This window comes from Ips typographus, linkage group LG6 (assembly GCF_016097725.1).
Source record: "Ips typographus isolate SLU linkage group LG6, UJ_Ityp_2.0, whole genome shotgun sequence".
NCBI classification, from domain to species: Eukaryota; Metazoa; Arthropoda; class Insecta; order Coleoptera; family Curculionidae; genus Ips; species Ips typographus.
In genome coordinates, this window is record NC_138427.1 from 9,155,737 (window position 1) to 9,170,238 (window position 14,502).

Consider the following 14,502-nt stretch of genomic DNA (forward strand, 5'->3'; position numbering starts at 1 on the left):
GTAAATGCTTTCGGGAACGAGAAATACCGGTCTTTTATATGAAAAATGTTGCCTCGCTAGGGTTGCACGGGGCCGAGACGACCGCTGAGTGAAATACGACCGGAGATTGTCTAAGTTTTAATGACGGAAGCCCTATCGCGTCGATGATGACCCCCCTCCCCTTTTTTCTGAAAGGGAAACACCCTTAAAATATGTTTTACCCGAAGCTTTGACTTTGGTGACACTTTATAAAGCAATTCTGGAACACAATTTTGTAATGAACTAAAACATTAAAGGCTACTCCGATTTCACAGCGATTTAGGACGTGAATTTTGCAATAATTTATTTTGAATAATTATCGTCAAATTTTAATTCCACGTGTCAAATATTACTAATTGCACTGAAATGTGAAGTAGTAGAAGTAAATTTAATTAAAAAAATTTTCCTGGAAAAGTGGTTTTTGGTGGTTTGGTTAATATATTTTAATGGTCAATAATGTCAAAAGGTTCTGCAAACATAAAGACCAACGAAAGAAATTTTTCGAGCGATGTAGCTTTAGTTTGGGTTCTTTCAAAACACAGAGGGAGCTGTATATAGGTGTAGTATTAACATTAAATTACCTTTTGCCTTTGAAGTACAACAAAACAAGCAAAAGTGTTTAAATAAATTATGGTATAGTTCACATATTAGTTCGTTTTTAAAGGTTTGGCTTTCGTTTGAAAAAAAATTGGGACAAACATGAATCCTCTAGACAATTGTGCATTTTGATGTCTGACAATCCCAAACACAGCCAAGTAAGTTCCAATACATGGATTCAAATATTTTTCCACATTTTTCATGTTTCCACTTCACAAGATGAATTCCAAGGAATCTAACCCAAAAACTAGGCTTCAAAACTTTCAAACGCCAAAGAAACTTTAAGATAAGGATCAGAATACGACCATTAAGAAGGTCGTATTTAGATAGATAAAACAAAATTGTTGCAAAACAGCGTTTTTTAATGCCGTGATATAAACATTAATTTGTGGGGAAAGTAAAACTTTTTCAGCAAGGAGTCTGAACTAAGATGCTGAAACAGCTGAATCAAAGATGCATAAAGCTTCTAGTCAATCTTTTATAGCATTTTAGTAAATCTAAAGCCCGATCCAGCCTAAGACAAAACTGCGTCAAATATAAGTTAATCAGACAAGTGACCTGAACTTATCAGAGTTAATGTCAATCACATTTAGCTACTTAAGTACCTACTCCACCCAGCATTGGTCTTTTGGAACACACGTACATAATTTAGCGTGTTCTATGATGTGGTACATCAGAAATACCTACGCTATCTACACAATTTGATGTTGCTGTGTAAAGCAGATCTAGCGTAAAGTGGTTCTGGGTAGTTACAATTTAGTAACACATGACTTAATATTCCCGCAACCAAAGCAGGAATATCATTTTAACTGAAACCCATATTGCATGAAATCTTAATTGCATATTTACTTAATTGCAAACCCACTGAAACAGTGTGCACTGTTGCCGCTATTTTCACCGCTACTGTATAAGTTGCCTGATCGATGAGAGTTTTAGTTTGTAAATAATTTAACTAACAGCAACCATTGACCGCGTAATCCCCTGCAATTGCATTTTTACATACCAAAATCCCTTGTAATTCCCAATGTCGACTATTTACAATAGCGCAGCAATCCTAAATGGGATTTCAACGCTCAAAAACGAGCATAAAGTCGAGCCGGAGCTGGGATTTTCGTCCATAAACCCACTTTTAATACGCTCTCCTTAAATGCGGAAAATTCTTTACGCGAACTTAGCCCCACTATACGTAAAAAGCTATCCGACTAAATTGGTTTCATAAGTAGTACGTGAAGCGGGGAGAAACAAGGTCTAAAATATTTCGCGACGACGTTTTCTCCGAGCCGAATTAATATTCAGCGAGTAAATTACGCGGCATTAGTCCCATAGAAAATATGCAAGCTTTAAACGAGGCGGGAGAACTAAATAACACATTTTCCAGTCAAGTTTCGTCTCGGTCGTCTCGGTTCTCGGACGCCAAACGAGGCAACGTTAAACCAAACCTCCATTTCGAAAAACGAATCCCCCATCGGAGAGAGCAGACATTAGAAAAGAGAGTGGGAAGCATGATCGTACCGTGTCGCCTACCTTCTTCTCCCACTGTAACACGTACGGAACCGGGTGTCCTTCGGGGAACTCCACCGGACAGTTGAAAACGACAGCCTCTCCCAAGATGGCGGTAATGTGTACGGCGTCTTGGTAACCTCCACCTCCTGGATTTGGACCGGCGCTGTTTGCACCATTATCGTCAACTGGTGACGAACTACCTGAAACTACATAATATGTTTAATTTAGAGAAAATACAACTTGTCAAATAAAAGGGTGTAACAATTCCAAGAATAGTAGTAAGTATAGTTTATATACAGATAGTCTAAAGAACCAAAATAACCACTTTAAAGAAAAACACTGTAAAATCAGTACTGAGAAGGAAAGGTAACCAAGGATTAGATCTGTCTCTATTTCTTTGTGTTATACTAGCCAATTTTCTGTTAAAATAAACTGAGAGAAGGAACTCTATTGACAAATGTATCATTAAAATATTTGCCAGATATTGCATTTATTTTAGAGAAAATATAGTTTGGAATAAGTTGAGAATAAAGCTAAATGTTTGACTCTGAAAAGAATCCAAACTGAGACAACTTATATCCACTTAGCTCAAGTCGGAAAAAATCGACTTTGAAGCCACAAGAGCTTCCCTTAACGGCCGCTCTTAAACATAATCCGCAAAGTCATTTAACAAACGCGGCTAAGAAGGAAATATTAAAAAATCGACTCGTCGGGTATTAACTCGCCATTCGAACTCGGCAAACATATCCAGGGGCTTTTCGCGTTCTATCTTCTTGCCTCTTATAAATGTAAATTCTGATCCCTGCGCCAACAAACGAAGATAAACACTTCCCGGACGACGTCGGAAACGCCTTGTTATCGTTAAAATCGAGTTTGCCGCTCGAAATATCTATGCACATCCAGTCCGGATGATCGATATTAACGAAATTATCATTGAGGTTCCAAGGCTTTCCAAAGGGAATTTCCAATGGACGAGTCGAGTCAACAAGACGGTTGGGTTAGTAATACGATCCGATTGAAACGTGTTGGCAATTAGTCTTTAACCGCATTGATTTGCATGTAGGTTCGATATTTCAAGAAGCCGTTAGTTGCTAAGAGATCCAGAGGTTTACAAACACTTTACACGATTAAAGAGAACCTTGGATAAATGAGTTTAAATGGTATTTGGCTTCTTGATTCCCTGTTTTAATTGATTAAAGAATAATAAAAACACACTTAATTAAAAGTTAAAACAGTGTTATTCATTACTCCATCAATGGAAATATTGGAAATGTATTGTATTGTAGAAAACTTTAGATGCTATCGCGGTTAACCTCCCAAACCCTTCATTAAAATTTTATTATGATTAAATATTTAAATTGAGATTAAATTTGATTTATATTTTAAATGAAACATCTTGTATATTTTGGCATTTTTAGATTCTAATGTCATATATCTATCCGTATCCATTTCTGAGATATTAACCTTTACGTGAAATCTGATATATTCAGTCCGCAAAACAATTTTAATTTACACAAAACAGTTTTTTAAAGCAACAAGTTAAGAGTGGGTGCAGAAAAACGTCGAAAATAATGATACCGGGTGGTCAAAGATTGGCCTCAAAAAGTCTTTTCTAAAAGGGGCATAAATTGAAGTTTTCTAAATAAAACACCGCTATTTTTAAGGTTTTATTCCTTCTAAAAATTATTGTAAGTTTGTTAGATTACTTATTTGAGAAATTGATACTTGACTCTTTCTTAGAAATACAAGTGTCTGAATCTGAAATTTCTGAAAATGCTTATATAGGGTGATTCACTACAAAAAATTGACTTTGATGGTAACCTCAAATATATGAATTTTGCTTTTAAAAAAGGTCGAATATTTTGAAAGTTTCTGCAGTAACAAGCAAAATCCAAAAATATACAAAGTGTCCCATTTAAAATAAGCAAATTGACACCAACTTCCGGTTAGGTTACAAGTTAGGAAGTGACAGAAACATTAAAATATAACACGCATCAAATGTATCTTAATTCCAAAATTTCAAATTTCTAACAACATTTGATCCTTTAACTTTTAATGAATGGTTCGAGTGGCTAATCCTGTATAGCTCAAACTTATGGGTGGTTCACATATTCAATATGAAAATTTGATGTAAAAGTTTCCAGGTCTGAACAATTAACGAGTAATTTATGATTAAAGTTATCTGCATTAAAAAGAGAATCAGAATTGTTAATTAGGGTTATGAGTCCGGTGAGAGATGCTGAAACCATTGTTATTTAGAAACAAAGATTTGGTTAGAATTTCTCATGCTGATGTAACTTTCTCTAAAGCAGCATAGTTTGGCATTAGTTTGCTCTTAAACAACTATTTGCTCAGTTATTCTAGTATTCTATTGCTTTCATATCATAGAAGAAAACAGCTGACCAGCTGAAAAGATTGTTGATAATGTTATCTATATCTTTAGAAGAATGATTGGACAAACAGAAAATCATTTATTCAGATGTATCCGGTTTCTGAGCGAACGGTGCAATTTTCATGCTGAAAAAAAATCGATCCAAAGTATCTAGACATAATGGTTTTTTCTGAAGCATATTTTCTGTTGGAATATTGAAGTAGTCTCTCAAGCTTTCATCAAATAAGATTATTATAACAATTATTGGTTTATTACAACTTCCTTGCAAGAGTGCGAGCCACTTGCAAGGAAGGATTTGGCTTTAAGCTTATAATCAGTCCAAACAGAGACTTAAGCTTTTCATAGTGACTCAATTCAAAAAGTGCAAAAGTAACTCTGGTGTTTCCGCTAATGCTTATGCATGTGCTTATGTTCAGCGTTATGTCTTGTAATTCATTTTTTTCAGGATTTCAAAAAGTTTTGTTGCCTTTTTCGCTGACTTCATGATTCATGGGAGTTTAATAATGTAATCTGACACTACCCCAAGAAAACTTTTAACAATAAAATAAACTTTAAAAAGTCTGACAGTCACTAAGTAAGTAATCGATTTGCAAAACTAATTCGGCGATTTCCTTTTAAAGTGTCTGATCGTAAACTGCTAACCGTCTCGAATAAAAGCTATCGTTAATCTTAGTTAGGGACTTTTTAAGAAACTAGCCGTAAAGTTGCTTATAAATTATCTAAGAACCCGCGAGATGTGGCTGAGGGATAGGAAAAAGGGGGTGAGAAATAAAAACCCAATCCTTACCTGGGCAAGGGCAGAGCAAAGAGGGGACGGTGAAGATGGCGCCGAGGACGACGAGCAGCGACGCCGGGCGGGAACGATTCGAAGTGACTGAGTCGGACGGGGAGGCCCGGGGGTGCGTGCGCATGCCCATACCGGCGCTTCCATACTCCCAGCTAGCGCACAGCACGCCTCATTGCCGCCGCCACTGTCTTTGTCACCAGGAGCGCCGTATCACCCTAAAAAAACAACAAAAAAAATGTTTACTCTTTTTAAATTAAATTACATTAATATTTCTTTTAAAGTTCAACATTTATAAAAGCCAAAAATTTGCATCCATAAACATACTAGAGGAGCAAAAAGATTTGGCAACACTCCTAACTTGAATCTAGCTGAATAAAATCCAACTTTGCTTGACATCTTCACTTAAATCAACACTTCTTCAATATCAGACCACATTTTTGTGATAAACTAAACCTCATAAAGATTTTGGAGATTTTTGAAATAAACCTGCCTCAATAACAACCTGCACCCACACTTCTTCATCTTTATTCTTTCTTCAGATCTTTAAATATTAGTCTCAATTTGCGACCCTTTTCTCTCCCATTTTTCCTTGACTCTGACTGATGCTGTGGCCCTGAACTGACTTTTCCGTTTTTTTTTAATTCCTTCCTACTTTCTAACTTCCATTTCTTATCCAACTAGGATGTGATTTAATTGCAAACAGCCATCATTTTCTTCAAACTCTTAAATTATGGCTTTAGTGTATCCTTATTTAAATTAATTGTTAGTTATAATTAGTATGTAATTTGGTTTTACTTTTTTTCTCCAAAATAAAGTAACTATTAAAATTTTTTACCTTCATTCTTATGTATACACTTTCAACAGGTTTGTTGAAAGCAATAGTGATTTTTTTTGCAATTTATTACATTCTGACTGCAGTCAGAATGCATATCCTAAAAAGAGAGTTCCTAAAAACGTTCCTGGATCGTTTTCGATGGGTCATCCTGTATACGTTATTCATGATATAAATGTTTCAAATACTAAGAATTCTCAGGTTCTCTCTTTTTTATTAGATTATTTTTTATTATTTCGTAAAAATAATGATATTCTCTGCATCTTGAACATTATCTAAAAATAGCTTGAATGACAACGTAAGAGTTTTCTTAGGACGTACTCACAAAGTGATAGTATTTCTCCTAAAAGTCTAAAAAGTACAGAATAAATGTCTTAAAATAACGTAAAAGGACCATAATAGAGTCGTTTACCAAAAAAAAATATTTGTGGTAATTAGTAGAACTCGGAAAAATATGGGACACATGTTTTTTTTTCTTTTTTGCTTTAGATATATTTAACTACAAAAAAGTTAGTTGACTTATACAAGTTTTAATAACTTTGGCAACATTGCACTGGTTACCAAGAATAAATAGGTCAAATAATTAGATCATGGGAGATTGTGCCAGGCTCCTTTTACTTTTACACTTTACCATTTACAAAAAACTGGCGATTTAATATTGAAAAGCATGACTTTATAGCACATAGTAAGACATAAACTGTATTAAGTTTATATTTTAAACTTTAAATTAGATGACCCCATTTGGTTGTTTTTATAAATCCCCTTGTGAACAGGAATTACAAAACTTCCTCATCCAAATGGGAGGCTTGATGTGAAGATGGCTATTAAAGGGTCTTGTAAAAACAGTGATTGTGAATTTATATTTAGATTAACTTACAGTTCTTCTGTTCCAGAGACAGATACTTTAGAACTAGATAATAAATTTCATGATAAATGATCAAGTGTTTTCATCTCCTAATGACGTTAGCTTTGTTGCCAAAACGTGCATTATGATTGGTTGAACTTGCTTTTCAAATTCGTAGAGATGTCTCAGAGGTAATCAGGTGTCATTCTTCATTTATAGACCATATAATTAACAAAAAACAATCAAAAAATTGTTTAATTTAACAAGGGTAGCATGTTAGTGCCATATCATACGTTTTTTAACCGACAACACCGCTGATGTTAACTAACATAACAATTATTAATAACAAACACTCTCTTATACGATAATGGCAACTACGTTAATGTTGAAATACGCAAATATAGCTAAGTTGAACTTATTTGTAATGTATACCGTTTGTAGAACATTAGATGTATATTTCTTCCAGTTTTGACATGTTTTGTCAACTGTAGAATTTTTTGTACATTTTTGAAAAAAAAGCAATGTTTATGAGAACGTTATTATTGGAAGTATTTTCTGACTTTGTAGTTGTATATTTGATGCTGAAAGAACTGAATAATGAGTAGTACGATCAATACTTAATATCTGGAAAACTTTTCGGTTGTTTCGAGACGTTGGACCGAATGTGGGGGCCGTAAATTTCGACGGAAACCGCCCGTTCCGGTTTGCGGAGTCTCCCGTTCCCAATGTCCCCATAAATAACACGTTTCCTCATTTAAAACACCCTGGAAAGAAATTAAGCCGTCCTTGTCGGGCGTAGATTTAAATTTACCGCGTAATAGGGAGTGACGCGGACAGGTGTTTTTTTCGGGATGCAATTTACCTTTTCTTTGGGTTTTTCGCGGAACGTCCCGGAGCAAACGGAATGTTTTATTAAGGGACGTCGGAACGTCTCCGATTTTATGGTCGCGCAGTTGTTTCGCGATTGTCCCGAATAACGGCGTTTCGGCAAACATTTCCAAAAGACGTTTTATGGCGTGGCAATCAACATAAAAGCGAAAATTAATCCGACGTTAATAAAGGAGAGATTTATTAGACAGCGGCTCTTAGACAAACAGCGACATGGGAGTCTTTGTTTGCTCTGCCTATTTGGAACGCGTTGCAACAGACAGCACAAAGCAAATCCAAAACTGGACCAATCCTTTCTCTTAAAGTGAAAATCCATTGAAGCAATCCCATTAGTTTTCAAGAACATCATTGGACATTTAACAATAATCTCACAAAGAATCATATTATTTCCTTTGTTTAGGCCTTTTTGGTGCCAAAAACAAAACGAGAGGTTAACTATAAAAATATGAATAAATCAACCGCAAACCAGGGTTGACCTTAACTTCTCTTAGTTACAGAATTAGAATTCATATTCTGAGACATTACATATGACTTTTATGATATAACTCTTGTTGTGTAATTGTCCAAAACATCTCATTGGATCAGATCCTCATTCCTCTTATCCTTCACCTGTAAGATAAAAGCTCAATACTCTTAAACGATTAAGCAACTTACCGAGCGAATAAATTCCACAGTACAAAGGAGACGAATTATAAGGACGTGAAATTAAAAATCGAGTTTTCTTTTAAACGGGTTCAAAACGTAATTTTGCTGCCGAAAATTGCCAATAGCAAAAATTACCGTCCTTTTTAAAAGCTAATTGAACTTTAATAGCGAGTTATTATGTTGGTGGAGACGTGAACCCCTAAAATAAACTAATTGCTTTCTGAACGGTTCACTTTTTCCTTTTTTCTCTGTTTTTAGATACAGAGAGCTTCTATTTTTAGAACCTGAAGCTTAATTTAATTTTTTTTTGTATTAAAAATCGACCGAGTTGAACCCAAGAGGAGCTCTATAATATTATTAGCTTAATAAAATAAATGCTAGTTGTTTTATGTTACAATAATTAGAAAATGTATTATAGCGTGTTTTATCCAATAAAAACAGAAAGAATTTGTTTTCCTGGTAAATGGATTCAGAGCAACACAGGATGTTTTACTGGTTTTTAATTTAAATACAGGGTGTCCCATAAAAAATAGTATATAATTTAAGACGAGATTTAAGAGCAGACCACAAATTACCTTTAATGAAAAGTTATTTTTTAAAATGTCTTCTTTAAATAACTTGCGAGTTGACCACCCAGAAATCCGCCATTAAATTATTTTCTATTATACACTCTGAATATTGTTTAAATGAAAGTTACCATACAGCTGATAGTTAATTTTGTAAAACATAGGAAATAGCAAAATTGAATACTCTAAGACTTAATAAATGTGAGTCATATTCACTGAAATTATGAACTCAAGCTTGATTTAAAAGTTAAAACTGCAACAATAATGAATCAAATTCAAAAATCTACCAAAACTATATTTATTAAAATGTTACTGTAAAATTTTATTCCAGCTGAAAGGGTAATCAAACCATTTCCGTTTTGATGAGAAACCCTATAAAGGCTATTCTAGGATTAGGGTAGGTGGTCATAAAATAGAAGTCTTAGGAAGGGTAAGGTTTTCCTTTATAGAATTTGCCTGTAGTAAACGCTTAAGGCTTTATTAGAGTTAAGTAACACTGGAAGACTATTCCTTTTAGGGCCGGTACTTTCACCTCCGAATAAATTTATTCTTACGATAATTTTTCTAGAAATAACAGAATTGACCAATAGCAGCGTCTGATTTCACGGTTTCCATATATATTATCCTTAGAATAAAGTTATTCTGAACTGAAAGTACTGGGCCTAAATCATTCCGTCAGACAAATAATATCTTAGTTACTATAATTTACTTGTTAGATTCAGTGAAAAGGTTTCGTGACTGAAACTTTGGGTTGTGCTATGTAAATTTTCAAACCTGTAAAATAATTAATCAGGAAATAGAAACAATTTCCTGAAAGTATATTTAAGAACATAAGTAATTTGTTGTTTGTCATTCTGAGTATTTGGTGCAAGTAAACCCTCAAAATCACATACTCATATTTTAAAATTGTGTATTACTACAACAATATTTGCTAAATGCTATTCACAAATTCACATTTTTTTACAAGATTGAATACGCAGAAGCTTAATTCAATTAAGAAATCTTGGCTGAACTGACGTAATTAGTGTTCCTAAATTCAATCTAATACTCTAATGCTATACAAACCAACCTGCATAAATTTGCGTACTTCAATGTAAATATGTGTAAGTCATATCTCCCCAAATTATGTGAACACTGAAGTCTTACTACTAATGTTTCAGATACTATACTAATTTTACTCATAGTCATAACAATGCTATTTGCTAATATGTTCCTTTGTTTTGACTGTTTGGATATACAACCCTTTTTTTTCACAGCTTTCTCCCGTATTTTTGTGATTTTTATTGAGTAGAAAATGCCTGCTGGTATTTTGACGTATGTTAATCTACGTAACAAGTCATGTCTTTTCAAACTTTAATGATATTCAAATTAAAATCAACCTTAGTAAATTTACATATTTGAACTTAAATAGATGCAAGTCGTGTCCGCCTAAATTATGTTCAGAGTCAAGAAGTTACCTGAACAAGGTGGTACAGTTGCAATTCCCGGAGGTAACTCAGAGTTGTGGCAGTGAACAACAACGGACCACACCAAAAAGTCAACGAAGAAGATATTCGGGGGGCCACGTTGCAGTGTAGGGTAAAACGGCCGCCCAAATGCATAAATGCACCGCGTTGGGAAGTGTATGGGGGCGTCGAACGAGCCCTACCGAACAGAGCGACAGCCACGACTGGGTCGGACTACGGCGTGGGGCCCAATATTGATCCGTCGCCGTTTCAGATTGGCGCGGAACAAAAGTTCGTGCCTCGAGAAACGGCTGCTGCCGCACGGAGGGCCCTCACTCCACGACTATATACCGAAAATTGATGTTTTCGTTCCATCTATATATGACCTAGTTGTTTACGTTCTTTTTTCCTATCCAGGAGCGTACACTTTCGCCCAGTCGAAACTGCAGGGGACACAATCAAAGAACAAGATCTCAGAATCGGGATAGTTTCCGAGATATGCGGGCATTGTCTCGTCAATCGCTTTAGTCGCTCTAGTTCCGCTCGATTTCACCACCTGTCGTTTCGATAACGCCAATACAATCAATATAGGTCAACTTCTAAAGATGTCTTAACTTACAATGTCACATTGTACAGAAACAACAAAATAACGATTTAACATTCCCTTCTTCCAGAACGCTTTTGTAATAACGGGATACACCAAACAAACCACCTGCACTCTCTTCTGAAATGTTGAGGGTAGGACTCAAACGGTCAAAGGGGAATAACAAGAGACATCCCTTATTAATAAAGCGACACAAGAAGGGGAAAATAAAATAATGAGAATTTTGCTGAAAACCCGTTAATATAAATTCACCAACTGTAAATTTAACATTTGTACAAATGCAATAAAATATTCACAGTCACAGATACCTTATTATATTGTACAACAATACTGAAATCAAAATTAAAAAAGCTATTTATGTAACAGGTCAGAGAAAATTTGTATTGATACAGGGTGTCAAAATTGAATATTTTTAAGCTTTTTTTACAAGTACGAAGTACAGAGTGTTCTGACTGACTGGTGATCTAACAGGATAGTTAACAAAGTTGTAGTACTAGCCCTGACTTTCTAAAATCTGATGTAAAAATTGACATATGTGGATCACTTGTCAAATCACATGTTTTGATTATCTTAAATGAAATACCCTGTATTTTATTTGCTCAATCAAAAACTCTTTTTTTTCTGTTGTCAAACTCTTATTTTTATAGTTTTTTATGAAAACTGACTGAGAATATCAATTTTTTCTGCATTAGAATATGTATGTCGTTGTAAGTGTTAAACCCTCTAAACTATTTTCTCTCCTGTCAATTCTTCTTCTTTTCTTCTCTGCTATCAACTTTTTAATTTTTTTTAAAACTGGAAAAATCAATTTTTGGGGCGAAATTAATATCCACTTGTTTATCCACTCACTTTTCTTGATTCTTTCCTTTTAATTATTCATCTTTCATTATTCCTTTCAATTATTATTTTTTCTTCTCTCTTCGTTTAATCTAGTAGAATACAATTTTTGACGGGAAAATAATATCCATTAATTTTGAGGCGTTTTCTCTATTTTGACTTTTTTCCTTTCTCTCCTGTCAATTATTGTTCTGTTCCTCTTTCTTTTAAATCCTTCTTCTTTATTTTATTCATTCAATTCTTCTTTTTTCGCTCTTTTTTCAATTCTTCTGCTGTCCTCTCCTGTTAATTGTTATTCTTCTTTTATTCTTCCCTGTCAACTCTTTGTCTTTTGTTCTCTCCAGTTTGAATAAAAATAATTGTTTTAATATCCATGGCATCAACGTTGCTACGTTTCACAATTGCAATAAACTAATCGTTAAGCATCACTAGTGTGTGACACTGATGTTTAGAGTTCAAATCTAGGTCTTACCACTAATATATTAATTATTCTTTATTTTTGGTTTTTACGAAAAAACTCAATAAAATTTGAAATGAGATAAAGAGGTCTTACACAACACTAGCTAAGGACAGACAAACAAATAAAAGCATACGGGAGCACTGTAACATCCAGAACATCAACAAATGGGTAAAAGCAAGAAAAAGAGACTGATCTGTCATTTTGATAGAATGATGCTAAGAACACTAAGAACTAACAGGAAGACCAAAAAAAGATGGAAGGACAACTTACTGACAACAACAACAACAGAAACAGAATGAGAGGCAGACAAAGAGGAGCAATTCACGTCAGACGAAAAAGATGAAGAAAGAAAAAGAGGTCTTCCCATTGAGCAAATAAAATACAAGGTGTTCCATTTAAAATAAACAAAACATGTGTCAAATGATTGACATATCAGACATCAGATATCGAGTAAAACATAAACTATAACCCTGTACAACTTTTACAGTTTTTGATATACTTAGCTGAAATTTATAACACGCAAGTTTTTAGAGCCTACAAGCAACTGTTGTTGGAGGCAAGTAAATCTACAGTAACTAAATTTATTTGTAGTTAAAAAGGACCAAACCGCAGAAAAACGTACCACACTGAACATAAAAGTCAGATTAGTTAGCATGACAAAAAATCTAGGCACTACGTTAGTTAAGTTCCAAATTAAAGCAAAAATTGTAGAAGACAAAATTGAAATAATACAATTTTCACACCGTGTATATTGTATAATACGAAGCTTTGCTCTGATAAAATCAATCATATAATCACTTCTTCAAGTTTGTACAAGTAAGTATTTAATAATAGAGACAACAAATCTAATATAAGCCTTTCCTAAAGCTTGACATTCTAGAAAAATACCAATTATTTGAAAACGATGTTGGCCACATGGGATGTTTCAACTGTCACATCTTGTTAAGGGTATTTTTCGAGCCACCTTTGTTAAAAATCTATTTTCGTATTTTAGCTCTGACAATTTTTCCCCATTTATCGGCACAATAATGCCTCAGCAGATGCTACTTACCGAAATCTAACTTTCTGTTCCCGTTCCGTTTCTATTAAGGGCGCTTCGGGTGTTGCCTTTGACTTCTTCCTTCGCGTAAAAATAAAATACACTTTTTGAACTCTGGAAATCATTTTGCCGTTTTATGTTAGCGAGAAATTGCCGAGATAGAGTTCTTCTCCCTTGTGAACTACTCATTAGTGTTGCTTGTGTAACTTTTGATAAAGCGCCCGAATTTTTGCGTGGGTAACAATAATTAACCAACATATGAAATATTTAAACTTGTCCAGGTAAAAAGCAAATGAAAACATTTTCCTGACCGCGGAAAACCAGAAAATTGTGTGATTTAATTCCAACGTCGGGTCAGACGTCATTATGAACCCTTAACGGTTCCCGGAAGGGCGTTACTGAATATATCACGCAAGGAAATTATGACCTGGCCAGAGTCCGACAGTGGAAAATTCGTTCGAAGTTTTCCTTTCCGAAAAGCTTTATCTTTGGGGAATCGATTTATATTCAGAGGACCCTCGATTGAAGAATTAAAATCTCGACAAGTTCCGGCAGCCACTTTGCAAAGAACTCGGCGGTCAATTAAATGCAAAAAGTTCCTCGGGGAGTCCGTTTACTGGGCCCCCACGGTATGTTGACCAATTGAATTTCAAACAACCCCGAACGATCCTGGAAAACTATCACCCGGGATTTCCTCGTTGACGTTTTAATTAAACTCGCTGTAAAGGGCACCCTGTATTACTTAAGTGATTGTTAGAACTCGTTATATTTTTTATGTACTCTTTGAAATTCAATATCTCGGAAACGCAATTGTCGACTTGTCAAAAATTGGATAAATGCGATTTTTGTTAAAAGTGCAATTTTGACAATTTTTTGTTTAGGGACACCCCTAAACTACTTCTACTCTACCCCAGTAAATCCAGTACTCATTTCCAACTATTTTTTCGAATTTTCTACACACTTTTACTGCAACTTTCACTTTTAAATCAAATCTTTAAAAACAGCAGTAACATGTAATTCACACTTGAGGGTAGAGAATGATTTC

The 14,502-nt window shown here is 34.6% G+C and overlaps 1 protein-coding gene across 5 annotated transcripts in view; it reads right to left on the reverse strand.

The window, feature by feature from the left end:
• The window catches only part of tutl (immunoglobulin superfamily member turtle), a 47,234-nt gene that overhangs the window by 13,881 nt on the left and 18,851 nt on the right, over positions 1–14,502 (reverse strand). For 3 of the 5 annotated variants that reach the window (XM_081981139.1, XM_081981140.1, XM_081981136.1), the window contains exons 3-4: positions 5,298–5,512; positions 2,140–2,324 (exon numbers count right to left, since the gene is read on the reverse strand). In XM_081981139.1, coding sequence (XP_081837265.1) covers positions 2,140–2,324; positions 5,298–5,427 — 315 coding nt within the window. In that variant the 5' untranslated portion in view covers positions 5,428–5,512. Of the gene's footprint in view, positions 1–2,127; positions 2,325–5,297; positions 5,513–14,502 lie in introns of all 5 variants that reach the window. The other 2 variants (XM_081981138.1, XM_081981137.1) reach the window with 1 other exon arrangement.